The sequence below is a fragment of the Culex pipiens genome, chromosome 3 (genome assembly GCF_016801865.2).
Source record: "Culex pipiens pallens isolate TS chromosome 3, TS_CPP_V2, whole genome shotgun sequence".
NCBI classification, from domain to species: domain Eukaryota; kingdom Metazoa; phylum Arthropoda; class Insecta; order Diptera; family Culicidae; genus Culex; species Culex pipiens.
The window spans coordinates 96,563,453-96,590,139 of record NC_068939.1 but is presented as its reverse complement, the minus strand read 5'-3'; the positions used below and the strand labels follow the sequence as shown (position 1 = coordinate 96,590,139).

Here is a 26,687-nt window from a genome sequence, read left to right as displayed (position 1 = left end):
TGGTGACCGTTCCTTTATTACGTAACGCCAATTTGTGATAATCAAACCCCCGCCCCTCTCGTAACGCGTTTAACATGTGATTTTTATATGAAACGTAACGTGAACGTAACACAGTAATCAAAATTCTCACACAAACTACGTTACGTAATTGAAGAACGTTCCCCAAAATGCTTTGGTAGTGGTGCAAGCTTTTTTTAATCGTTGATGTCAAAAACTGTGAAAAACAATATGTCAATAGGGAGATTTTTCGTAAACAATCGGATGAAATTCTGAATTTCCAGGTGCTTTCCGGCCTTCGAGGAGGTGAAAATGCAGCACAACTCCCAGGCGCACTTGTTCCAGATACAGGTAAGTGTTCGCGGGTGGCCATTTGAGCGCTGGAATGCATCACCCACAGCACACCAATCGAGGCCTGATTTACCCACTTTTTCCTCTCTTGTCTTCTTCTTATTTCATGGCTTTGCTACGCTTCGGAACTGGCCACTGGAACTGCCAAAATGCTTGCCGTCGGGGGACAATGGCATCTGCAGGTCAAATCCCTGATCAAAACGTTAAAGTGTCTACAATCGGACGATAAATACCAGGCTTTACTGTTTCTCATCTCGGCCATTAAGTTGTACGTGAAATTCTTGTACAACGACAACCAGCAGGAGCGAATTTATAAGCCGTCAATACTCAAAGAGTTGAGCAACATCCAGAATGTGATTATTGCGAATCTGTTAAAGTGCCGTAGTGCGGCCGGGACATCGTCCTCGTCGTCGGCAGTGGCATGTGAACTGCGAACCAGTGTGCGGAACAACCTCGCCGGGGCGTCCGGCAGTGATGGAATTCTGCTCTTCCGCCATGGTGGCTCCCGTCCGCTTCGGTCGCTGTCCGCGTACGACCTCAAGGGGAAGCTGCTACGTGGTGGTCTTTTCGACGGAATCCCGCTGTCCGGAGCGGTCAACATCAAACCACGCAACCGCCTTGGAACCATCACCTGCTTCGGAAGTGTCCAGCTGAACCGTTCGCTGGTGCGATTGATCGCATCGCGTAACTTTAAGCTGCTGTTCAACATGTTCGAGCAGAACGTTTTCCCGACGTGGAAGATCTTCAAGGAGAACCGCCCAGGTGGGGGTGGCCGGTCCCGGACACGACCATCGATGCCGGCGATTTGCTACAGCGGCGGATCGTCCCACTCTCCGCCGGCGGCCTACATCAAGAAGGAAGACTTTGACTTTGACGCGCCGTACTCGCTGGCCGTGGACGATCCCTGCTTCGAGGAGCTCAAGGACGACATGGACCTGGAACTGCTGAAGGACGAGGACGATGACGACGACGACGATGACGATTCGATTTCCAACGAAATCTACTCGGAAGAATCGTCCACCAACAACACGCTGATGCTTTCGTCCGACACCAACACGCTGGACACGAACGATTCGAACTTGGTGTCGGGGGAGCGAAGCAAAGAACAGGTTTACCAGTGTTTGCTGTGCGACAAGAGGTAGGGCGTTGCATCGTTGCTTGATTGGAAGCGGATTGCTAATTGGGGGTTTCGATTGCTCTTTTTCAGCTACCGGAAACGAAAATCCTTGGTTATTCACTTCAGCCACCATCCGGGATTCTGTCCGGACTGTGGAAAGCAACGAGGCGCTACTTCATTGGTAAGTTTTTTTTAAAGCTCCTTCATTTGTTTGTTTGAAAAATTAACACTTAATTTAAATTACCTGTTCATTGAAGTAAACATTTTCTTGATTGAATATTTAAAAAGTGCAAATTATTTGCTAAAGCTTTAACATTGCCGACATTTGATTTATATTTAGATGATTTCGAGACTGTGACACATCGTCAACTCTTAATTTGTTCAAGTGTGCGACAAAATTGCGCAATTACCTGTGACTTATTGGATCAGGCAGATTCGATATTCCTAGATGTATTTTGATAACGTTTTAAGTCCATTTCTCATTCAGTACAGTTGTTGTTGATGTTAGTTAATTTATTTCTGGCAGCCTCAACGTTCTTGGTCATTCGCTGTGCTTAAAACATAGTACATGAACACAAATTATTGCCTAAAAACAATACAAACTTATTTTTGATGACATGACTCGTGAGACATTTTAAAATCAAACAGAGAAGCTACTGTACTGTAGTCCAGTCAACGCGCTTTGTATAACATAGTTCTATCGGCGGATAGGAACAAGCAAGAACGGAGTGGCACTGCAATTTAAAAGTCAAAGCGTCGCAGATCACGCGTGAACGGCTGACATCTCTTCGGACTGCTAAGGTTTTAAAGATCTTCACTCCGTGCTCAAACTCAACCCACTTCAACGAATCATCTCTGCGGTAAACTTTACGAAGTGGGCTTGGCCGAGTTAGCGTTTATGATGTTTCAATGCAATGCATAATGGTGCGTAATCTAACCTAAGGCCAGGATCCCTTCAAAAGATTGGCTGCGCTAGGGTTTAATTAGGTTAGTTAAATAAACAAACAAACAATTTTGGCGGATGTAAAAAAGGGTTGATTTTCAAATAACCTCAACAGTTTCTACTCGGATGTTGTAAATCACCTTTTGGACGACCTCTTGCGGACAGCATTCAGCCGTAATCCATTACAAACAAGAAGCTTATGCAATTGATTTTGTGAGGAAGGCATCAATCACTGCGGTGGTTTAAAAAGGTTTTTGCCTTCCTCACTTTACTGAGGAAAGGCTATAAAATCACTCGAAAAATGAACTTTTGAATTAGACCTCCTAGACCTACCGTAATTTATACATATCGACTCAGAATCACCAGCCGAGCAAATGTCTGTGTGTTTGGCTGTATGTAGACATGTGTACCGAATCAATGTCACTGGAATATCTCGTCACTGACTGAGCCGATTTTGTACGTATTGACCTCATTCGATTCGTCTTGGGGTCCCAATAGTCCTTATTGAAATTTATAAGATTTAGTAAAGCACATCAAAAGTTATGCTTAAAAAACTGCTGCATATAAATTTCACAATTTGCAAAAAAAGGTGGTTTTTGCATGGAAACCTGCCATATTATATATTTTAAGAATGGGTTTGAAATTACCTTTCTTGTGGATTAAGAATTTTCAGTTTAAAAAATGCTCTGAATTTACATAACCTCAATCTATTTCCCCACGGCGTAGTATGTACATTGTACAATCTTGTCAAAAAGTCTGTAGGCAGTCTGTGTTTTTTTACTCATCACTTATTTTAATTAAGACCTCTTTGGTGCTGCGATTATGTTAGGGGCAATCCATAAACCATGTGAACACTTTCGGGGGGTTGGAATCACTCTATAAATTTTAAGGAAGGCACCAACCACCTAAAGGTGGATTAAGTAACTTTTTTTTCGTATGAATGGCCAGCCCAATTCGTCATAGCTTGCGTCTTCAAGTCGGTGTAAGCCCTTTCCATCGTCTCTAGGTCTCTCGCAATGTCTTTAGCATAAGGGACCATCCATAAACCACGCGGGCACTTTGGGAGGGGGGGTTAAGGCGATTGTTCACGATTTTGTTTATCCTCAAGAAGAGATGATTTTTGAACAGAACCTGGGTTTCTGCCTTTGATTTACCCCGCAGAAAGATTTTTTTCTAAATTTAAACATGTTTGGGGAAAAAATAAAAAGATAAAAATATTCGAAAATGAAAGCTCCAGCATTCAAAATACAAAGTTTCAGAAATTCTGAATTTAAAAACGTTTTTGATTTTTATAGTTGTATAATCCAAAAATTAGAAAAAATCAGTTTTTTTATATCCAAAAAAAATCTAAATTAGAAAAAAATAAAACTCTAAAAATTCAAAATTCAAAGATAAATCAGGAGTTTTTTTTTTTTTTGAAAAGGTCCAATTAACCAAAATTCCAGTTTTTGCTTTTTGGGTGTTTTTGAAACCGCCTTGAGTCAGGGGTATTAAAAAACACCCTAAAAGCAAAAACTGAAAATTTGGTTTATTGGACCTTTTCCAAAAAAAATTCCAGAAATTGACAATCAATAGAACAAAAACTTATAAATTCTTAAATTCTTTAATTCTTTAATACTTAAATTCATAAACCCCGATGGTTTGACAGCGACTGTTGTCAAACGAACGGGGTCACTTTTTAGTTTGACACCCCTTTTAAACGGAGTTCACACACACTACCAAACGTTTGTTTTGATAGTGTGCATGAGCGCCGTGTAAAAAGTGACAGTTCGTCACTTTTAAGTTTAACTTTGACCATCCAACAACGGGGTACAAACTAAAAAAGTGTCAAACGAAAAAGTGACCACCACCGGGGGTTGAGTGTATTTGGGTCTTAAATTTAAGTTGTGTATTGTATAACGATAAAGCATATTTTCCTAAGCGCAATGTAACTTTGTGCGACCAAAAATTGTATAATTGATTTTTAAATGAATTTGTGAAAAAATAATCTTTCCTTGAACCTCTTGAAACTAATCTGAAGGTTTATCCAACTTCCACCTATTGAAGTAAGAGAGAGAGAAACGCTCATTAAATTAAGTTTATTTTTCTGTAAAATTGAAACTTCTTCCCAAACAGGAAATCATTGAGCACAACAAAATACACCACAAAAATCGGCCCCACATCTGCGAGCACTGCGGCGAAACCTTCTCGCGCAACCAACAGTACCAGGTCCACGTGCAGGGACACTTTATCAACAAGATGAAAATGCAGGAGCAAAACAGTAAAAGTATGTTGTGAAACTGTAAACTGGGCCGGAAATGAGCTAACGAGAATCTCTTTTCAGAAACGTACAAGTACAGCTGCCGCTCGTGCGGGATCGTCTTCAACAACCAGAAGTATCTGGAGAAGCACGTCCAGAAGACGGGCCACCAGGCCGAGGGGGTGATCTGCGAGACGTGCGGGGCCGTCTTTTCGTCCAACATCAAGCTGCACCAGCACGTGGCGAGGACCCACAAAAATGGTGAGTAGTAGCTTCTTTTTTTAAAACGCAGAAATACTTAAAATTGTGCTTCTTTGCAGAAAAACGTTTCACGTGCGAGCACTGCTCGAAGGTGTTCAACCAGAAAGCGAATCTCGACCGGCACCTGCTGCTGCACACCAACATCAGCGAAAAGAGCTACCCGTGCGAGCAGTGCAGCGCGTCGTACCTCTCGATGGCCTCGCTGCGGGAGCACATCAAGGTGGCGCACATTGGGGTAAGTTATTATAGGTTTCTTTCTTATTCTGGAAATAATCACCAGCGGCCATCGGTGACCGGTTTCCGGAGTGGACAAGTTGAGTCAGAAAACAACGGAATTTAATGAAATGTTTCTAGTCCTTCAGTTTCATTAAGTTTGATATGTCGCATGTTAAGGTTTCTTCTATTCCTGAAGTGTTCCTTAGCGGCCACCGGTAACCTATTCCTATATGCATAATGACACTGCCGTATGTGGAAGGTTAAAACGCACAAAATTAATGTTTAGAGATCGAATTGAAGCTGCCTACTAGCAGAAATGTACTAACATTCCTCCTAACCTTGGGATCTATGTTGTAACATGGCCAGCGCCACTATTGGTCGCAGATAACAGCTCAGCAGGGTTGTTACGGAGAAGTCGAAAAAAAATCCGCGCCGTCTCAAAAACCAATCCGCGCCATAATAAGAAAAATAATTTCGCGACAAACAAACAAGAGAATTTCATAATAATTTCTTTTTAATGAAAAAAGAGAGTATTTGAGAACATAAATTAAACTCGTTTTATGTTCAGCGGCTCCGTCGAATGGAATGCAAAAAATAACAAACGTTTAAATAATTTTGCATTCAATAAAAACAAATTCTAATCCAGAATAGCCTCATGAGGCCGAATCTCAGAACGCAGAATCTTGAAACGCCGAAAATAATATGGACAAAATTATTTTTGCTAGGATGAAGTAAACCAGAGGGAAGAGCCATAACAATAATTTTGGCAAAAAGAAATTAAAAATAGAATTTTAAACATTTCGAAATCTAGATATAAAAACTAAAAAAAATCAAAAATTTAAACAAATTTAAAAAAATCATGGAATTCATAACTCAAGGGAAATGAAAATTTAATTACTGTTCGTATTCGATAACTGTCGCCAAAGTGTCACTCAGAAAAATCGAAGCACGAAATTTGTAGTATTTTTATTTTATTCTCAAAATTTCTCTAACCTAAAATATGACTTTGGATGCTCCAATGTTATCATCCTTTCTGTAATCTACGATAATGACAAAATCGTAGCACCTAAGAATTCTGCAGTTATTTTTTTACAGAATTTAGGTCTTTTAAGAATTTAAGAGTTTACGAATTTAAAAAAAATGAATTTAAGAATGTAACTTAAATTTCAGAATTTAAGATGTTATGAATTTAATAACTTTAGAATTTAAGAATTTAAGCATTTGATAAATCAAATTTTTATTGTCTTGCTTGTTTTTAATTTTCAATTTTAGATTTTTTTTACATGAACTTTTTGAATTTTTGATTTTTGAAATTTTTGGAGTGTTGAGTTTTAGATATTTAAAATTTTCCATTCCGAAATTATTGATTTTAATATTTCAAATCTGAATTTTATTTTTTTGTATAAAACAAAAAATTAATATCAAAAATCTTTTCAATTTTTGAATTTCTCGAACTTCGAATTTTGAGTTTTGGAGCTTCATTTTTGAAGGTTTGGATCTTTTTTTCCCAAGAATGTTAAAATTTTGAAAAAAAATGCCTTTCTACAGGTTAAACCCTGGGTGCTGAAAAGACAGAATGCGTAACGTGATTTTTGAAAGCTCTCCACTGCTCCCCACTACTACAGCTGTAAACATAAACAAAGTAGAAGGCTATGTTCAAGCTCAAGCGTGACAAATTTTTTGCTGCTGAAGTGAATTGTTTTGAAAATTTTTGGATCGGCTAATATTAAAGTTTTCGCTGAAAAATTAAGTGCTTCGCACTTTTTTTCTTAGTAAACTAAACGATAGGAGACCAAAAGAGGCTTTTTTTGTTTTCCATGTGATGACAAAACAAAATAAATTATAGATCGATCACAATACTTGCCACTTCTTGGTAGCATTTTGCAAACAGTAAATTGGTTCCGCATTGACAGTTCTAAATTGAGGTCGCTTTGCGAACCACTATTCAGCACCCAGGTTAAACCCCATCTAAAATTCAAAGGTAGAGATCTAGCTTCTGTTACGTCCAATCAAGCTCATATTTAGGATTTGAGCACAGTACGCCTACAGGAATAAGCCCTAAAAATCCTTCTTGTTACATCCAAATATCTCTATCTTCGGGAAAAGTTTTACAATGATTCACAGGGTTAAAAATGGAATGTGTCCAGCATAAAATAAACAAAAAAGCAAGGTTAAATCATTACTCAAAACTTAACAAATTAACAAATTAAAAATTCAAAGCCGGTAAGCAGATGTCAAAAAATCAATTGAGTGTAGCAATAAATTAATTTAAGAAATCCTCAACAATACCTTTTAAAAACTAATCCCTTCATAAAGATTATTTCGATGATATTTACTGAGAAAATACAAACTAACATTTTTAGAAGAAAACTCAATTTTGTTACAGTAACAACTTCTATGAATTCGAAGTTTTTGCACTAAACGAAAAAAAGCGAACGAAAAAAGCAAGCTGATTTTCTTTCTATTGCAGGACGAAAAATTCGAGTGCAACATTTGCCACAAGCTGTTTGCGGCGAAGCGGTCCCTCAAGCGCCACAAGCTATGCCACTCGGAAGAGCGACCCTTCCCCTGTACGGTGGAGAACTGCAAAGAGGCCTACAAGAACCAATCTCACCTGGTGCGGCACATGAAAACGGCGCACCACATCGAGACGCCGCCCAAGCGGATACAGAAGGTGATCAAGAGCATCAGCGAGCAGAGCACAGATTTCGTCCCGCTGGATCCGATCGGAACCGGTGACTCCAGCGCCAGCAAAAGCAACCCCATCAACAAGAAACCAGTGATTGGCGGCAGTGACAAGTCCATCGGCGACAGCAGCACCAACTTTAGCGATAACATGTCCGCGTTCAACTACGACTACGTCGATCCGGTTCCGGCGGCCGCTCCGGTCACTGCGATCGTAGACCAAGGCCAGCAGCGACTTCAGATGCTGGGTCCGGCAGGGCCGCGAATGGGCGTCCACTCCAGTGCAACGGCAGGCTTCAGTGATCACTCCGCCACCACCGCCATGGGTTACGGTGGCCAAAGCTCAAGCGATCACTTCGAATGGCAGAATCTCGAATTCGGTGGTGGCAACGGGCCGGGAACCTCGCAACAGCCCCACCACCACCACCATCACCATCAACAACACCAACATCAGCAGCAGCACCCGCCGTCAATGATGACCATGGAGCACATGAGCCAGGGCTACATGGACAATGCCCACAGCAAAGGCGGCTTCATGGCCGGTGCTCAAGCTGGGGGCGGTGGTCTTCCGGGAATGAGGGTATTTCCGGTAAGCTTCTCGAATAACAGTGACTTTGAGAGCATTGAGTCCAATTCGTTTGCGCAGGATCCGAATCTCATTTGCGAGCACTGTGACGAAACCAACTTCCTAAACAGTCAACAGCTGCAGGTTCACATACAGGACCACTTTTCCGCCAAGGACGGCAAGGAACCGACTGGAAAGAGTATGTCAAACCTCTATTTTATCAAACTATCGCAAAACTAACGCTCCCTCTTCTTCCCACAGAACTGCAACGATTGCACTGCAAAACGTGCAACCTGGTGTTTGCCACCGGCGCTCAGCTAGATCGTCACATCCTGAAAACGAACCACCACACCGACTGTGTCGCGTGTGACCTCTGTAGTGCAATATTCAACTCTAATCTCAAAGTTTATCAGCATATGCTCAAGTGTCATAAGAATGGTAAGGGAGCGGTTGTAGACCCCCTTAAACACACTAAACCAATGCTCGACTCTTTACTTTTAGAAACCTGGTACGCGTGTGAACAGTGCTCGAAAGTTTTCATATTGAAACACGAGTACGACAAGCACCAGCTGGTACACCAGACCGTCACGGACAAGTCCGTCATCTGTGAGCACTGTGCGTCGTCCTTTTTCTCGCAGGAAGCGCTCAAGGAACATATCAAAATTTCGCACACAGTGGTGAGTACGGCTTTGCTAGGTTATTGGGTGTTCGCAGGTCCGCGGGAGTATTCGCATTCTTTCCGAGGAAGTACATAGCTCAAGACTTAAACGCTCAAGTTGGCCAGGAGGAGAAGTTTAGACCGCTTATTGGGAGGTTTAGCAATCACCAGCAGACGAACGAGAACGGCCTACGACTCATAGATTTCGCTACATCCCGAAACAGGGCCATATGTAGTACCTTCTTCCAACACAGCATCCTCTACAAGTACATCTGGAGATCACCAAACGACACGGAGACGCAAATCGACCATGTTCTCATCGATGGTCGGCACTCTCGGCATAATCGACGTCAGAACCTACCGCGGACATCGACTCGGACCATTATCTGGTGGTGGCAAAGTGGCGCCAACGCCTGTCTGAGGTCAACAAAATCCGGTACCGTCGCCCGCAGTGGTATAATCTGGAGCGGTTCAAGGGTCCTGAGGTCGCTACCCAGTACGCACGGGGACTCGAAGGTGCGTTGCCAGACGATGGTGAACTTGCCGAAGTCTCTCTTGAAGCCTGATGGAGCCATATGGAAGCAGCCATCAACGCAGCGGCATCGAGCGCCATCGGGTACGTGGCCCGAGTTCAATGAAACGGCTGGTTCGACGAGGAATGTCGGGCGATTTGGGACGAGAAGAAACACCTGTGGGAACAAGGAGTCGTACAAACAGTTGCGAAGACAGCAAACCCATCCGCCGCCTGGAAGAGTTGGAGTGCCAGCACTTGGAACAGCTGTATCGCTCCAACGAAACGCGCAAGTTCTACACGAAATTTAGACAATCCCGGACTGGCTTCATGCCGCGGGCCGAAATGTGCCGGGATAAGGATGGAGGAATCGCGAAGTGGCGGCCTAGAAAGGGAGTACCAGAGTGACGGCAGGAACGACGTCAGCGGTGTGGTGGACGACGGGGACGAGCCAGCCCCCACGATGAGGGAAGTTAAGGATGCCATCAAAAAGCTAAGGAACAACAAAGCAGCTGGTAAGAATGGTATCGGTGCGGAATTCACCAATATAGGCCCGGATAAACTGACGGCCTACGCAAAATCCTCCAAAAATGTCGCGAGTAACAGATCCCGATGCACCACCTGTTCATCGATTTCAAAGCTGCGTACGACTCGGTCGATCGCGAAGAGCTATGGAACTCATACATGAGCTTTCCCGGGAATCAGAATGGTGAAATCAACGATGGACGGGGCATAGTACTGCGTGAAGATTTCGGGTTGGATGTCCGACACGATCGAATCACGCAAGGGACTTCGACAAGACGATGGTATCTCCGGCCATTATCAACCGATCCAGCCAGTTCATCTGCTATGCCGACGTTCGAGGAGGTGGCTAGGAAGTACACCGAATTGAAGACGAAGACGAAGTATCTGCTAGCAGGAGGAACCGAGTCCATAGGGCTCGCATAGGACAGAACGCATAGGACAAAACGAGTTCGAGGTTATCGAGGAGTTTGTGTACCTCGGATCTTTGGTGACGTCGGACAACAACTTTAGTAGGGAAATTCTGAGACGCATCATCACCGGTAGTCGTGTCTACTGTGGACACCACAAGACCCTACGGTTTGGTCACCTTTCCCGGCGTACAAAGTGTACCATGTCGTTCTCTACGGGCACGAGACGTGGACGATGCTCGAGGAGGACCTGCAAGCACTTGAAGTTTTCGAACGGCGTGTGCTTAGAACGATCTTTGGCGCTGGATGTGCGCCATCCTATCCAGACGATCAATCCGGTGAAGCTGGTGTTTAATTCAGAGCCAGTTAGATCGCGGTGGAGGGGGGGCGCAACGTGCAAGGTGGTTGAACCAAGTGGAGGAAGATATAGAAAGTGTGAGATTTCCAAGCATCTCAGAACCGAGTTAAATGGCAACGCATATCTCAGTAAACATCGTCCTTCAGGGATATACAGACCGTCCGATCTCCGACCTGGAGAGACACCTGGCGGGTGTCAGAGTGAAGCCTCGGAAGATTAAGGTGCTTGCTCTTTCTGTACTTGCTCGTAGGTCTGTCAAAATCCTGGACCTAAAAAACGAATTAACGCACTGGACGGCTTCAATGTAACGTGGCGATTCTACACAAAGAATCCGACCGACGCAGCCCAATGCTACTACTGTCAAAAAATTGGACACGGCTCCAGGAACAGCAATTTCTCGCCCAAGTGCGTATAGTACGGCGGTGAGACCCACCCGAAAGGGAAAGTTAAAGCATATGGCTGCGGAACGTTCTCATCAGCCAACACAGCGTTCCCTCCCGGCTGGGATGGTTCGTACGCTAGAGTAACCACTTCTGCGAGCGATTCTCACCCGGAACAAGCTGATGTTACCGGTGATGTTTTCTTACTGAGTTTTTACACTTTTTCTGGAGAGATGCTTTTCCCGCTTTTGTGCCTACCGGAACAAGTCAGACCAATTCCAAGCTCTCAGTGAGCTGATGACGAAGTACATCTACAACGGATAAACTGTCTTGTGCAGTGAAGTTTTTCAACGTCAAAAAAGCATGAGCATTAGAGACCACCCATGGTTGTCACTCCGTTGCTGATTAGGACTGCAATATTCTTTCAGCACTACTGATCATAGGCTTCGACGATCTAGTGGTGTTCCCCTTATCAACAGTATGTATGAATGCGCTGAAAAGATAAAACACCATGATTGCTAAAACTAGATTAGTTGCGAATAGGCAACAGTCATTGCCCACCAACGGCGCACGCCATGTTAGTTTGTAGATCTTGAGTTTAAAGGACAGGAAAGTTAGTAAGCTGAATTAGAGCTGAACTAAAACTTTTTGATTATTTTCTTTTGAGACGGTTCTAATCGCCTAACAATGTTTATTTTCAGGAAAAGAAGTACGAGTGCAACATTTGCAACAAGCTGTTCGCGGCGAAACGCTCGCTAAAACGCCATAAACTATGCCATGAGGAGGAGGGTGCCTTCCCCTGCCCGGTCGAGGACTGCAAGGAATCGTTCAAGACGCCCACCAGCCTGGCCAAGCACAAAAAGATGGTCCACAGTATCGGGCCCGAACCGGGCGAAAAGGGTGGCGCCAAGGGGAAGGCCGCGGCGGCGGCCAAGGCGGCAAGTGAAAAGCTGCTTCCGGAACCGCCGCCAGTGGCTGCGGCGCTGCAATCAGCATCGATGCAGCCGGGAACTCCGACTCCGACGGGCATGGGAATGGGTCCGGCGGCGATGGCGATGAAGATGGAACCTAGGACGCCCACCGGGATGCTGGTGCCTCCGTCGCGGACGAGTAGCACGAGCAGTGCCGGTGCCGGAAGCAACCCGAACACGATTCCGTATGGGGATCCGTACGGAGCGGCGGCCGGGATGCACTACAACAACGTGATGGGTCAGCAAGGTCAACAGCCGCAACAGCAAGGGCACTTTGCAGTGCAGCAGAACCCGGCACTACACTACGGCGCGGGAGTGGTTCCCGGTGCCGGGCGGGTTGCCGCCGGCGACCAATCCATGACATACCGAATGGACCCGAACGCGGCCGGTCAGTATGGCCACGGGACGGGAGGTGGAAGCGGTGGCGGCTACGGCCACATGAACAGTTCGTTCGAGTGGCGAGGAATGGAGCTGCCCAACAGTATTGATCCCGGCATGGGCACGTCTAGTGGGACGGGCGGGCAGTCCGTGCAGTCGGTGGCTGCCACGATGAAAGCCAACAAGTACTACCCGGTGATGGATCCGAACGGCGCTGCCGGCGGGAACTTTATCCAAGGACAACAACAACCATCACAACAGCATCAATCTCCGCATCACCACCATCAACATCAGCAGCAGATGCACGCGCAACACATCAAGCAAGAGGTGAGATTTGCAATTGATTAGTTTATTCGGTAGATTAACGCTTGCTTCCTATCCGCAGCACGTTCATCACCAGCAGGCTCAACAACAGCAAGTAAAGCAAGAACCTCAACAACAACCGCCCCAGCAACATCACCCGCAGCAGCAGCAGCAGCCACAAATGATGGGCATGAACAATCAGGAGTTTATGGGCTACCAGGTAAGATTGCTTTAAAAGGCGACCTGTGAATAGAGTTGACTCTTGGTTGTGTTTAACAGGAAATTTGGAACTCCAACATGGTAAAGATGGAATACCAGCAACAGCAGCAGCAGCAACAGGATGACGGAAGTAGCCCGAACGTTGCGGGAAGCTCCTACAACAACATTGGCAACATTCTGTCGAACCTGGAGTTGATTGGCAACAACAGCACCTACGAGCAAACGTATGACATTGTTCCGCCAAACGCCCAGCATGCGGCAACGGATCAACAACAACAACAAGCCGCTCAGGTCTCTCAAGCTCACGTGCAGCAACAGATGGCACCCAAGAACAACTACCACAAGCAGCAGCCGCCGCCGCAGGCCGTTCACCACCAGCAGCAATATTTCCAAGAACAGCACCATCCCCATGCCGGTGGCGCCGCCACCGGTCTTCACCATCACGTGCAAATGCAACACGGCCACCACAGCCAGCAGCAAACGCCCAGTCCGCATCACCACCCGCCGCACATGCAGCAGCAGCAGTTCCAGGGAGCGCAACACCAACAACAGCTGCAGCAACAGCAACAGCACCAGTACAATGCACATCTTCCGCACCATCACGCGACGGGTCCCCCCGGAGGAGGTGCCGCAGTACATCACACGGCGGCTGGTCCCTCGTCGGCCGGTCTTCCGCACCAGCAACAGCAACCGGGAATGTACCCGCAGCAAGCCCAGCAGCAGCAACAGCAGGACCACACCCTCACAGACATATCGAAAACGAACAACCTGCAGTTTGTGGACAGCTTCACCGAGTCGATCGACTATCTGCAGCAGTCGTTCCAGTACGTGTAATGTAGAGGTGCGATCGTCTGTGAGTCCCATCCCATCTCTGTGTTTCTCTCTATCTATCTCTTATTATCTCTCTCTCTCTTGACTCGACGGAGACGCGGATTAGCGTGTGCGCGGACCGGTTCGACGCTTGGTATTCACCCAGGTAGCATGCAAGTTGAACAGTTGTTATTAAAACTGTTGTCTAACTTAAAAGGTTTTAACAGTCGGGTGTTGCAACGGCGGTGCAACATTTTTGCTAATAGCTTGGTCTTGATTGCAAACATTTTAGAACTCATGTGCCCGAAACGCAGGCGTGGCGGCACGATGAAACAGAACTTTATTGCTATCGAAAATAATTTAGCACCAGAAGTTGGTTACCAACATTTACAAAATACGACCACAACAATCGCTGATTACTCATAACGGGGTTGCGGGTTGGGATGGCCATTTAAAATTTCAGCGGCAGCGAAAGCAAGCCACAGCAGTTGAAGAAAAGTCCCAAGAAATCGCTCCCTCTTCTCCGTTCCGTAAAGCCATTTATTGACCCCTTGAAGCTGCATACTGGCCTTACCAGGGTACAGCGTAGATTCGCTAATTCGAATAGAACTGCTTTCGAATAGGCGATTCCGAATTCGCTGATTGAAACGACTGACAGCTGTCAAAAGCTTGAAACCACGTGCTCGGAAACAGCCATGCCAGCATATACAGATAAATCAGTATTTTACAGATTTTCCGTTGCAAAAAATCAAAAAATCACAAAAATCTGTATATACAGATTTTTTAAAATTGATTATCTTTAAAAAATCAATAATTTAATAATTGCATTATGCTTTAATATCACTAAAAATCTTAAATCTGCTGTTAAAATTTTAAAAATGTCTTGTATGACTTCGAATTTGATATGATACAGATTTATTTTTAAGAAAATACAGATCTCCCATAAAATCAGTTTGAATACGTTTAGGTGCTTTTCAATTCGAATACGTTGGAATTGGGTCCTAAAATGAAGCTTAAATTGCTGATTATATTGTTTACAACGATAAAGCTTATTTTTCTGAGTACAATTACCCTTTGTACGACCGCAAAGGATTAAAATGGATTTAAAATCAATTTAAAAAAAAATAACTTTTCGGCCCTTCTAGACAGAAAAGGCCCTACTTGACAGCTCGTTTCAAGAGAACCAAACAAATGTTGTCTTGTCAATTTATTTTTTTGCATGAAAATAAAAAAAAAAGTTATCAGAAATGGTTTTTAATTGTGTTTGCGGACATTTGAAGTAGCGAAGTATGTAGTACGGATGAAATTGAAAAAAAATATTTTTGATTTTGAGTGTACTAATAATTTGTGATAATTTGGACTCGTTGAAAAGATCTTTTGATTACGCATACAACGATGGGTCGTATGATTGATCTAGACATCATTTTCATCAAAATGTCTGAGATCTGGCATTAAAAAAAGTGTATAATTAACACTTAAGTGGACTTGTGAAAGGGTGCAAAGGGAAACCTAATCATTAAGAATTTTTAGGTTAGATAACGCATGGGAGCAGTTTTTAGAATTTCTCAATAAAAAATCCTAATTTTTGTTTGAAGTTTTGTCCATCGATTCCTTATGTCCAAACAAGCCATTTTGCATCATTAGTTTCTTAATACAGTCTCCATCCAAATTTGAAGCCTGTCCATAGAAAAGTGCTTCGAAAACATTCGAAAATCTGCAAACATTTTTCATAGCTTATGTAAAATTTAATTCTAAATCGAAAAGTACCTTTGTGAAATTTTAATAAAGTGCACCGTTTTGGAGTTTATAGCCATTGTTAGGTTTAAAACCAGTGTTGACATTCTCGCACCCTCGCGAGAAAAAAATCATCTCTCTTGAGTTGTCGTCGCTAGTCCCGAACTGCCGAGAGCTACTCGCCGATTGCCCGCTCGCGAGAAGTAAAACGAGTTGGCAACGAAAACAAAAACAACACAACTATTGAAATTACACCTCTTTACCATCGTGTCGTTCGCTTTAATTAACCTGATAAACAAACTGCTATCTTGGCTAGCATGAGGCGCTCGCGACGAGAGCGAGAACGCGAGAAAAAACGCGAGCGAGGAGAGGAAGGGACTACAAGTTCTCTCCCTCGCTCGAAAGTGAGAAGAAGCAAAGCTTTTCTCACTCGAATCCCAACACTGTTTAAAACGGTATACGCACTTCCGAAGAAACCGGTCAAGAAAATTCAAATGAGCAGCGAAAGCAAGCCAGAGAGGTTGAAGAAAAGCCCCAAGAAAACGTTCCCTCCTCATTGTTCTGCTGTTCGTAAAGTCATTTCTTGACCCCTTTTCTTGGGTGGTGCGTATTGGCCCTAATTATTCAACAAAATGTTTATTTTTTTTTCATTATAAATAGTGGCCACCCTTGTTCATCTTTGAAATAATACACACTTACACCTTGATGGTTTGACACCAATTGACAACCCCGTTAAGATTAATGAGCGGTGAACGGCCCGAGCGGTTTAGGCTTTCAGGATTTTTGTGATATTTACTCGTAGAGTCAAAACAGATCAGTAAACTTCACTTATCTGTATATTACACTTTTTGAAGATTACATTTTTGCGGTAACACTTTCAACTTTTACGCGCACGATCACATCACTTTGCATTGAGATCTTCGTCGAACCAGTTCTCTACGTTGAAGCCAGACTTGTCCTCCAGACCTCTTCGCCGAGCCATGCCAGACCCGAACTCTGCTACGTCCCTGGTTGACTCCACGGCGGCTAAGTCCCGGCGGACTCTTCCCAGCGGCTAAGTCCCGGCGGACTCTTCACAGCGGCTAAGTCCCGGCGGACTCTTCACAGCGGCTAAGTCCCGGCGGACTCTTCACAGCGGCTAAGTCCCGGCGGACTGCGGCCTCCACCGCTAAGTCCGGCTGGACTGGGGCCTCTGCTACTGGTGGCTGCTGGCGGGTCCGGCTGGTCTGGGGCTTCTTCAGGATCTGGAACTGGACTGGGCTTGAACTGGCAGGAACTGACTGGAACTAACTGGAACTAACTGGAACTAATTGCCCTCCTCAAGAATTTTGGGGTTTTTATAGTCAGTCCCCGAAACTTTGTTCTAACAAAAATGGTCAGTTTCGATGAGAAGCATCGATGAACCTCATGAATTAAATTATGCAGACCTCTGCAATTCTTCATGACTTTCCGTATGGTGTAGTGAGTACACCTCAAAATCGGAAGTCATGGGTTCGAACCATTGTCGTGAAACTTTAAATTATGTTATTGGAATATCAAAATTATGTTCCCAAAACATTCTCAAAAATGTTGGTCAATAATGAGAAGGTCGAATTCTCCATTGAACAAACATGCCAATGAATTTGGTTAAGCCACACCCTCAATTTCCCCTGTGTAATAACATCGCACATTCATAATTGAAAGCTTAACCATTTTTTTGATTGCCTAACAATTGGCGAAATTTAATAAAGGGCTTTTCAGGTGAGGATGACTCATGATCCACACCTGTACATAAGCTTAATTATTTGTCGCGCAACGCGAGTCGACGGGTAAAATTATTTATGCTTGCGTAAGCGCGCATGGTCAGAACTGTGGTGAGGATCGATAAATGGACAAATTTAATGATTTAAATTTGAGGTCGCTGCATTCCCCCACACTTACCAGCTAGATGTTTGTATACTTGAAAAGCATTAAGAACATCTATCGAAAGTTATTTGTAGGTTGGAAGAATATTCCCAAAACTAATAATTTGATTTGTGAAAAAAAAAACTTTGCAAAAAATCATAAAAAATATAATTGGCTGGCTATAAAAAAAATTATTTAAAAAAATTGGTTCGGTTAATCTCCCCCACACTTATCAGCTAGATGATCGTCTGAAAGAAATGATCATCTATGGAAAGAATATTGTCGGGTGTAGTGATCGTGCGGTTTACAATTTGTTCTTCTTGTGGTTTCTTGAAAATTGCTTTATAATTATAATTGCTCTTTTGATTTTTCTACTGTAAAATTATTTTCATTACTCTTTTGATCTTTGGTCCTGTTAAATTACTTGATTTACTGTTTTGAACTTCTCTTGTAAAATTATTTTCGTTGAAACTGATTTACATAAACTTGCATTTGAAATTAATTTTCATTATCTCTTCTAAAAAAAATCATTGCATTTTTTTCACTGTAAGCAAAATTTGTTGTTGTTGTAGAACTTTGTTGATCGGCTGGTTGTTATCGTTGTCGTCTTCCATCAAAAATCGTCTCTATCGTGAGGCTATTCATTCCACAGTGACTTGGTCAATTGGTCAGTTTTCGAGGCTAAGGTGTTGAATTTCGCCGATTAGTGCAATTGTCGTTTCCATCATGAATTATGCTTCATAACTCAACTGTGAGTTGACTGTGGTCAATTTTGAGAGTGCATTGACTTTTCACTTGCTGAGTATTGTGAATTGTTTGTAAATCCAGTATTTTTTTTTTTTTTTCAATTGACTTTTCCAGTTGCTTTGTATCTTTGACAATCTCAAAATATTGACATCGGTTGATGTAATTCGTTTTTCAAATGTTTAGGAAATGTTGTTTGTCCAAAATTGTCTTTTCGTGTAATTTGCAACTTTGGTTTTTGTGAATTAATGACATCGGATGATGTTATCATTTGTTTATCTTGAACTTCTCCTTTTCAATAGTTTCAGACGTGCAGTATGATCTCAACTTGCATTTTTGTTCCATAATTGATGTTTCGCATTTCAATCATCTTTACTTCGCATAATTCCTCATTTCGATTGGTAATTTGTTTTACGTGAATGTCTCGTTACTAGAATTGTGTCTTTATTCGACTTGATCCTCATTGATATGACCTTTTACAACTACATCAACACCGTTACCTGTCCAACCTCCCGCATGACTTTGCCACTCACCATCTTGCCATCACAAACTTCTGCATACGAACGCGTAGAACTTCTCAGCATACGAACGCGTCGATCATCCTTGTGTCTCTGCCATACTTCAGTTTTTTAGTTTTGTTTCTCCCACACAAATTTCTTACTTGTTTTCTTCGCATGAATACTATTTTATAATTTTCAGGAATCTATCATTTAATTTATGTGCAAAATTGAAATTAAAGTTTACTTACAATTTTATAAATCTTGTTGATATTTTTATATGAAATCAGTTCTATTATTTTTAATACAAAAAGAAATCAGTTCTAATTGACTATTATTTTTATACTTGAATAAAAAAAAAATTACTCTATAAAGTTTTTCATTGATCTATACATCCTATCATCTTGTCATTGCAATACTGCGTATGTTAAAATATCCATTCTGTTCTTCCAACTTTTTATGAAATCTGTACATCACTTTGTGTTTTCAAATTTGTCAAACCCATTAAATTAATTTGTTTATTTGAGCAATTCGCAATAAATGCTGAATTTGCAAGATAATTAGTTGGTTCAATTATCATTCTAATGATAACGATCTGATTTTTTCCTCTGAATTTTATCAGTTTAAAGGTGTTTTTCCCTTGAAGCATTATTTTATCCCTTGATTTTCCCCTTGAAGCGTTATTTATCCATTCCCTTTAATTTTCATTTGACTATCCCCGTAAAGTGCAAATGTTTTGAAATGTTTTTAACTTATTGAATCCCCCCATGGATTACAACTGTTTGAAGCTTTATTCGACATAAAACTCTCCCCATAGAGTACAATTGTCTACTTTTTTAATCCCTTTGGCGTTGCTTTATCAGTTTATGTATCCCTAGATCGGAACTTTTACCGTCCTTTTCGATCTTTTTAGATTCCCCACGATATACTCACAAATTTTACCCTTCCTTGAGCTGAGTTCCATATTCGTCCTTGCAAGCGTCCTTGCTGATATTGTTGTCTTCTTGATCGTCTTCCAATGGTTTCCTGTAAATCCTTCGTATTAGCGTATAAAAAGTCTGAAAATAAATTCTTAATACTTTGTTAAGTAAATTATAAAACACATGTTTACATTCAACAATCATTCTGGGTGGCCTTCCCTTGTCCAATTATTCTCACACACATTCTTACTTGCATACATGTTGTTTTGGAACATTTAATAATCATACTATCTTCATTTGCTTGTCGATGAAATTTAATTATTGCTTAGTCATGGTATATTTTTTTTTTAGTAAAAAGTGCGTCATTGTTCTTCTTCAACCCTGTTATCCCATTTCAGCTCAATTTAGTATATTCCCAAATATTGCAACCCAACAGCTTCTTAATTGTTTTAACGTGTTTTATCACTGCTTCATTGTTATGTTTATATTTGATCATAATCGCTTCACGTGTTTTTCACAAAAAATATGTATAAACTCAGTACTGGTATTTTTCTTAATCTGTTTCTTGTTTAAACCCCATCAATTCAATCATTTATAAAAATTATCTTTCATCCCCAATTCATAACATTCTTGTTTGCGCATTTTTTTGATAATAATCATTCATATTTTGTTTAACTCAACATTAATTCATTTATCATATCAAATCAATCATATAGTATTTTTTTTCATGTTTATTTTTCTATATAAAAATCAGTATTTGTAACACATTTGTTAGATTCATTTAATTCTCTTGATAACACTCGTTTTTTTTCTAATTCATCAATCATATCAGTTCAATAAGTTTTTTTTTTTATTATTTTTTTTTTGTTCAATATACATAAATAATCCCGTGATTAAAATAAATATTTTCATTCATTGTAATCTTTTGATATTAATCGTTTATGATACTAAGTCATTCATTGCATAAATCGCTTATTTTTTCTTTATTTTAATTGTACTGTAATTTTCATTTCAAAATATTTTTCTTGTATTGGAGCATTTAATTTTAAATTTAAATTATGTTAAATGTATAATGTTAAAAAAATTTAAATGTATTTAATACGGGTACATTGTGAACTATCATTTAGTGTTATTTTAATCATTATATTTTCTTAGTCTATTATTATGTACATCTTCGAATTTGTTGCCATTTTTAATAGTGGTCGTTTGATCGCTGTTAAATTTAACGATATCGTAAGGGCCTCGCCACTTATTTTGTAACTTTTGACCAATTCCTGTCTGTACCATTTGTACCAAAACTCTATCTCCCCACATTGGTACCCAATCATTTGTCTTTTTGTCATAAATTTCCTTTCTCTTTTCTTTTGACAATATTAAGTTGTTTCTAGCAGTTTCATGAGCATCCTTGAATATATCTTTCATTGAACAAATATAGTCGTCATAATTTAAATCTGAATCATTGATTTTATAAATTGTGCTTGGTATAGTAGCTTTTCTTCCATACAAAAGTTCATAGGGAGAATATCCAGTTGATGAATTTTCTGTAGTGTTGTATTCAAACATAAAATATGGTATTAATTCATCCCAACATTTTGGATCTTTGCCAATAAAATTTCGTAAATAAACTTTCAACTCTCTATTTGATCTCTCTACTAAATTAGCTTGAGGATGATATGCACTTGTAATGATCTTTTTAATGTGTAATATTTTGCATGTATGTTGCAATAATTTGCTTACAAAGTTTGTACCTCGATCGGTTACAACTTCTTTAGGAGCACCAAATTTACAAACAAAGTTTTCAACAAAAGTTCTAGCAACAGTAGTACTTTCTTGGTTTTCCATGGGAGCTACAATCAAAAATCTTGTCAAATCATCTTGTATCACAAGACCACAATTGTTTCCATTATTAGAAATTGGTAACATAACCACATCCATATAAATTTTATCAAAGGGTTCATACGATGTTGTCGTAATTTTCATTGGCATCTTATTTGCTGGCCATATTTTATTCTTTTGACAAGAATCACATTGCTTTACATAATTCAAAACATCTCTTCGCATATTTTCCCATGTAAATAGAGGACTCATTCTTTTAATCATTCTTTTACCTCCGACATGACCACCCAACGGTGCGTCGTGAAAATCTTTAAGCACTTGATCTCTGTCTTCTGGCTTTACATAAATTCGTTCATTTTCTGTTGCATATAGTGTAAATGACTTTGAAAGTTTCATTGCAAAAAATCGTAATAAGTTTAGTTCCAACTCTGTTTTAAATATTCTATGAGAAATAATTTGTATAACTGATGCATCTTTAGCAAAATCAGGATAATCTTTAAAGCTTTTAAATAAACCATCGAAAAATTCTTCATTCTTAACTGCTGAACGATATGTTCCATTCAAAATTAAACCCCACATTTTCTTTTGCGGGAATACAAATATATTTTCATTGGTGTAATCCTTAATACCATGTGGAAGGTCAATGTATTTACTCAATTCTTTGTGTACCGTAACACTGTTTAATATCATAAATGTAGCTTCGGCTTGTTCAAATGGTATAATATTTTTAGAAAATTTTAAAACGTTAAAATCGATATCTGTATCTTGGAAATCCTTGTAGGTAAATGTTTTATCGTTGCTATCATCGTCGTTATCTAAATTTATGTCAATTTGTTGAAGTCCATTCATATTATTATTCCAATTAGTATTGTTTCTAGATGAATTCTGTCTGTTTTGAGTATTTGTTGAGTTTTGATTATCTGAAATATTTTGTCTATTTAGTTTTGCTTGTTGACGAGTTGTAATTGCTACCAATTTTGATGCCTGTTTATCATCTGCATGAATTTCATCATTATTTAAACGTGAGAGAAAATCTGCAACCACATTGTCCTTTCCTTGCTTGTAACGAATTTCACATCCAATGCCTTGGATTTTCAAACGAAGTTTTGTCAAAGTTGGTGATGTTTCCTTCAAATGCCATAGAGCTACCAACGGTCTATGATCTGTGTAAACGATAAAATCTTGGTTATAAATAAAATGTTTGAAGTGGTCTACAGCCCAAACAATAGCTAGTAGTTCCTTCTCGATAGTAAAATAATTTCTTTCTGCCCCGATAAGCGCACGACTTGCGTAAGCGATGGGGTGATCATTTGACTTCTCATTAGTAAGAACTGCTCCGATAGCATAATCGCTAGCATCAGTTGTCAAAACAAATTTGTCATTGTAGTTCGGTCTAACTAAAACTGGTTCTGAAATTAAATAGTTCTTTAATTCTTCAAAAGCATTTTCACATTCTTCTGTCCAAATAAATTTCACATTTTTCTTTAATAATGCATTAAGTGGCTTACGTTTATCTGCAATGTTTGGAATAAATTTTCCATAAAAATTAACAGTTCCCAAAAATGATCTCACATTTTTAAATTTCGGTATAACTTTTGTTTACTCACCCTAAACTGCCAGATTTCCATGGTCGTCTTCTTGGGTGTTCGATGCGGCTGAATTTCGTCTCCAGTTGATCCAGATGATCTCGTCATTGTTGAATCCCTAGTGTTGTCCATCGTTGGCCGGTTTTGAAATTTTCGATGCTTCTGCCATTGGTCGAGCCCGTTTTGGTTCCATCTCGTGATGCTGCACATTTGCTTCCATCTTAGAACTCCTCACATAACATTTTCTTCAATTTAACGTTTTTTTTTATTTTTACACTATTTTAACTGTTTGTTACTTCGCGACATCATTTTGTTCATTAACTTTCACACATAGTCACATTTTCAACTCTCGGTTTTGTCCAATCATAATGGCGTGTCCAAACACACACAGCGTTGCTTTCCGCTAGTCACCACCTGAACAGCCCGAGCGGTTTAGGCTTTCAGGATTTTTGTGATATTTACTCGTAGAGTCAAAACAGATCAGTAAACTTCACTTATCTGTATATTACACTTTTTGAAGATTACATTTTTGCGGTAACACTTTCAACTTTTACGCGCACGATCACATCACTTTGCATTGAGATCTTCGTCGAACCAGTTCTCTACGTTGAAGCCAGACTTGTCCTCCAGACCTCTTCGCCGAGCCATGCCAGACCCGAACTCTGCTACGTCCCTGGTTGACTCCACGGCGGCTAAGTCCCGGCGGACTCTTCCCAGCGGCTAAGTCCCGGCGGACTCTTCACAGCGGCTAAGTCCCGGCGGACTCTTCACAGCGGCTAAGTCCCGGCGGACTCTTCACAGCGGCTAAGTCCCGGCGGACTGCGGCCTCCACCGCTAAGTCCGGCTGGACTGGGGCCTCTGCTACTGGTGGCTGCTGGCGGGTCCGGCTGGTCTGGGGCTTCTTCAGGATCTGGAACTGGACTGGGCTTGAACTGGCAGGAACTGACTGGAACTAACTGGAACTAACTGGAACTAATTGCCCTCCTCAAGAATTTTGGGTTTTTTATAGTCAGTCCCCGAAACTTTGTTCTAACAAAAATGGTCAGTTTCGATGAGAAGCATCGATGAACCTCATGAATTAAATTATGCAGACCTCTGCAATTCTTCATGACTTTCCGTATGGTGTAGTGAGTACACCTCAAAATCGGAAGTCATGGGTTCGAACCATTGTCGTGAAACTTTAAATTATGTTATTGGAATATCAAAATTATGTTCCCAAAACATTCTCAAAAATGTTGGTCAATAATGAGAAGGTCGAATTCTCCATTGAACAAACATGCCAATGAATTTGGTTAAGCCACACCCTCAATTTCCCCTGTGTAATAACATCGCACATTCATAATTGAAAGCTTAACCATTTTTTTGATTGCCTAACAATTGGCGAAATTTAATAAAGGGCTTTTCAGGTGAGGATGACTCATGATCCACACCTGTACATAAGCTTAATTATTTGTCGCGCAACGCGAGTCGACGGGTAAAATTATTTATGCTTGCGTAAGCGCGCATGGTCAGAACTGTGGTGAGGATCGATAAATGGACAAATTTAATGATTTAAATTTGAGGTCGCTGCAGCGGCTTTAATTGAAATAAAGAAACAACTTCTAGATTATTCTAAATTTTACTTCCCAGCAATTTCAAATATACAAGCGTCGATGCTGTCCCGCAAATCCGTGTCTCTGAACGACGAGAAGCCATTTTTGTTAACAAAAAAACAAACAAATCACCCGTACTATCCCTTTTTACATCAAATAATTATATAATCATATACAGTAACATCCACACAAATGCTCGAGATTGTTTTGTCACGAACCAACACTCACTCATCATATATATTGAATTCATTGACCTTCTCTACTAGCACTTATAAATAAGAAGGAGAACAATGAAAAAAGTAAGAACATGCATCCAGATTTCATCTCACAACACATTTAAATTAAGAATTTAAACAAAAAAAGTGCAAAGCTGCTTGAGCCCTCAAAGGGTCTCCGCGTAACTTTGACCAAACTCATCTCAAGTGCATAAGTTTGAAAGTGCAAACAGTGGATGATTTATTGTGCAAGAATAATATGAAAAAAAAACACACACACACACATACAGAGCATAGTGACCGATACAGAATTAAAAATATATATTATTTGCGTAGAGTTGTAGAAAGAGAAACGTAACTTTTAAGTGTATGCAAAGAATCGAAAGTGTACATGTGAAGAATGGATGAGCAAAGTAAAACAAAATAGAGATTTATAGCGTGCAAGAGGAAAAAGAGTTTGAACGAGCGAGCAGCAGCAGGTTTTTTAAAACTATCTCTATAATATTTAGTTTTTACCGTTTTTCATAAACAAAAACATAGATCACGTAAGAGAGAAAATATAGATGGTAAGCAAGCAAACACTAATAATAACTTTAAAACGAACGGGAGTCGATGCAAAGCTAAGAGGAAACGAAAAAGTGCGAATGCAGAATAAAATAAAAGAGAAGAATATTGTAATATAACTTTAATAGTAAGTAAGTGTTGAACAACCGAAAAGAGATCAAACCTTTGTATTATGGTCACAATTTAACTGTGACAATGCAAAAAACACACACAGGCACGTAAGGAGAAGAAAGTAAAACAAAAGAATCGCAAAGTATGATTAGCCCCAGAGAGACATAACAACAATATATATATTTAAATGTCCGTGTATGCGTGTGGTGTGCGTAGAAGGAAAAGATGTGTTTTACAAAAACGCAAAGTGGAAACTTGTACACATTTCAGAATAAAAAAAAAACAGTTTTTACTTCCGTAACTCGTAGTAAAGCGGTAGGAATGTGCAGCATGGAAATGTGGGATGCAATTTTTGAAACCAGAAATCATACACACACACACACTCAAACAATACACGATATTTGCTAACAATAACCAGAAAAATACACAAAACACACACAGAAAAGCATACTGTAATGAATAACATACTTGCATAAGAATAATATATTGATAAACAAGTGAAAAAAACTATTATATACACACAACACAATTATTACATTATTGATTATTATTATATCATTATTGCTATTATTATTGCGAATAAATGCTAAAAGTAATTGTGACATAATATCGACGAATGTTTGTTTACTGAATGCCGAAATGATAACTTTTTACAATTCCGTTCCCCAGTGATTCTATTCCGTCTCCAAAAATAACAGTTCTGAAATGGAGCCTACCATTTCAAAAGGGCACATAACTTTTGTAAACAATAGTGTATCCCTTTCACTCGAATTACAGTTTACATAAGGTGTGAAAGGGACACACTCTTGCCTAAAAAAGTTATGTGCCCTAATGAAATGGCAAGCACGAAATATTCATTATAGTACTCATTTGATTGCTGAAAATTTCATTTTTGCAATTCCGTCGTGAAAGTACTTACTTTTCCTGTCATTCTTGAACGATGAAAAAGCCTACTTTTCTGTACCAAAAATAACTGAATCGAATAGTAACACTTTTCAAAATAAATGCTGAAAAGTTGTACTAGATGAACTTTTCAGCACTTGTTTCGAAAAGTAATACTTTTCAACATTATTTTGTTTTAAAAGGTTAATTGACAGAATACATGAACAT

The 26,687-nt window shown here is 40.4% G+C and overlaps 1 protein-coding gene and 1 long non-coding RNA gene across 3 annotated transcripts; one reads left to right on the top strand and one right to left on the bottom strand.

Annotated features, from left to right (window-relative positions):
* Window positions 1-190: 190 nt before the first annotated feature.
* Window positions 191-15,022, top strand: LOC120417449 (uncharacterized). 2 transcript variants are annotated; one of them, XM_039579498.2, is made up of 13 exons: window positions 191-348; window positions 531-1,486; window positions 1,556-1,646; window positions 4,524-4,674; window positions 4,732-4,908; window positions 4,968-5,143; window positions 7,595-8,398; window positions 8,456-8,573; window positions 8,636-8,812; window positions 8,876-9,051; window positions 11,915-12,889; window positions 12,948-13,085; window positions 13,145-15,022. In XM_039579498.2, exons 1-13 carry the CDS (start codon window positions 310-312, stop codon window positions 13,916-13,918), a joined length of 4,752 nt encoding a protein of 1,583 aa, XP_039435432.1. In that variant the 5' UTR covers window positions 191-309; the 3' UTR covers window positions 13,919-15,022. The 2 variants fall into 2 exon arrangements, with proteins under 2 accessions (XP_039435432.1, XP_039435427.1); XM_039579493.2 differs by having other exon boundaries at window positions 7,595-8,573.
* A 1,424-nt stretch (window positions 15,023-16,446) lies between these two features.
* Window positions 16,447-26,181, bottom strand: LOC128093227 (uncharacterized). The gene is made up of 2 exons (XR_008212333.1): window positions 23,117-26,181; window positions 16,447-19,779 (listed from the first exon to the last, which is right to left on the bottom strand). It is a non-coding gene; the product is annotated as an uncharacterized LOC128093227 (long non-coding RNA).
* Window positions 26,182-26,687: the final 506 nt, after the last annotated feature.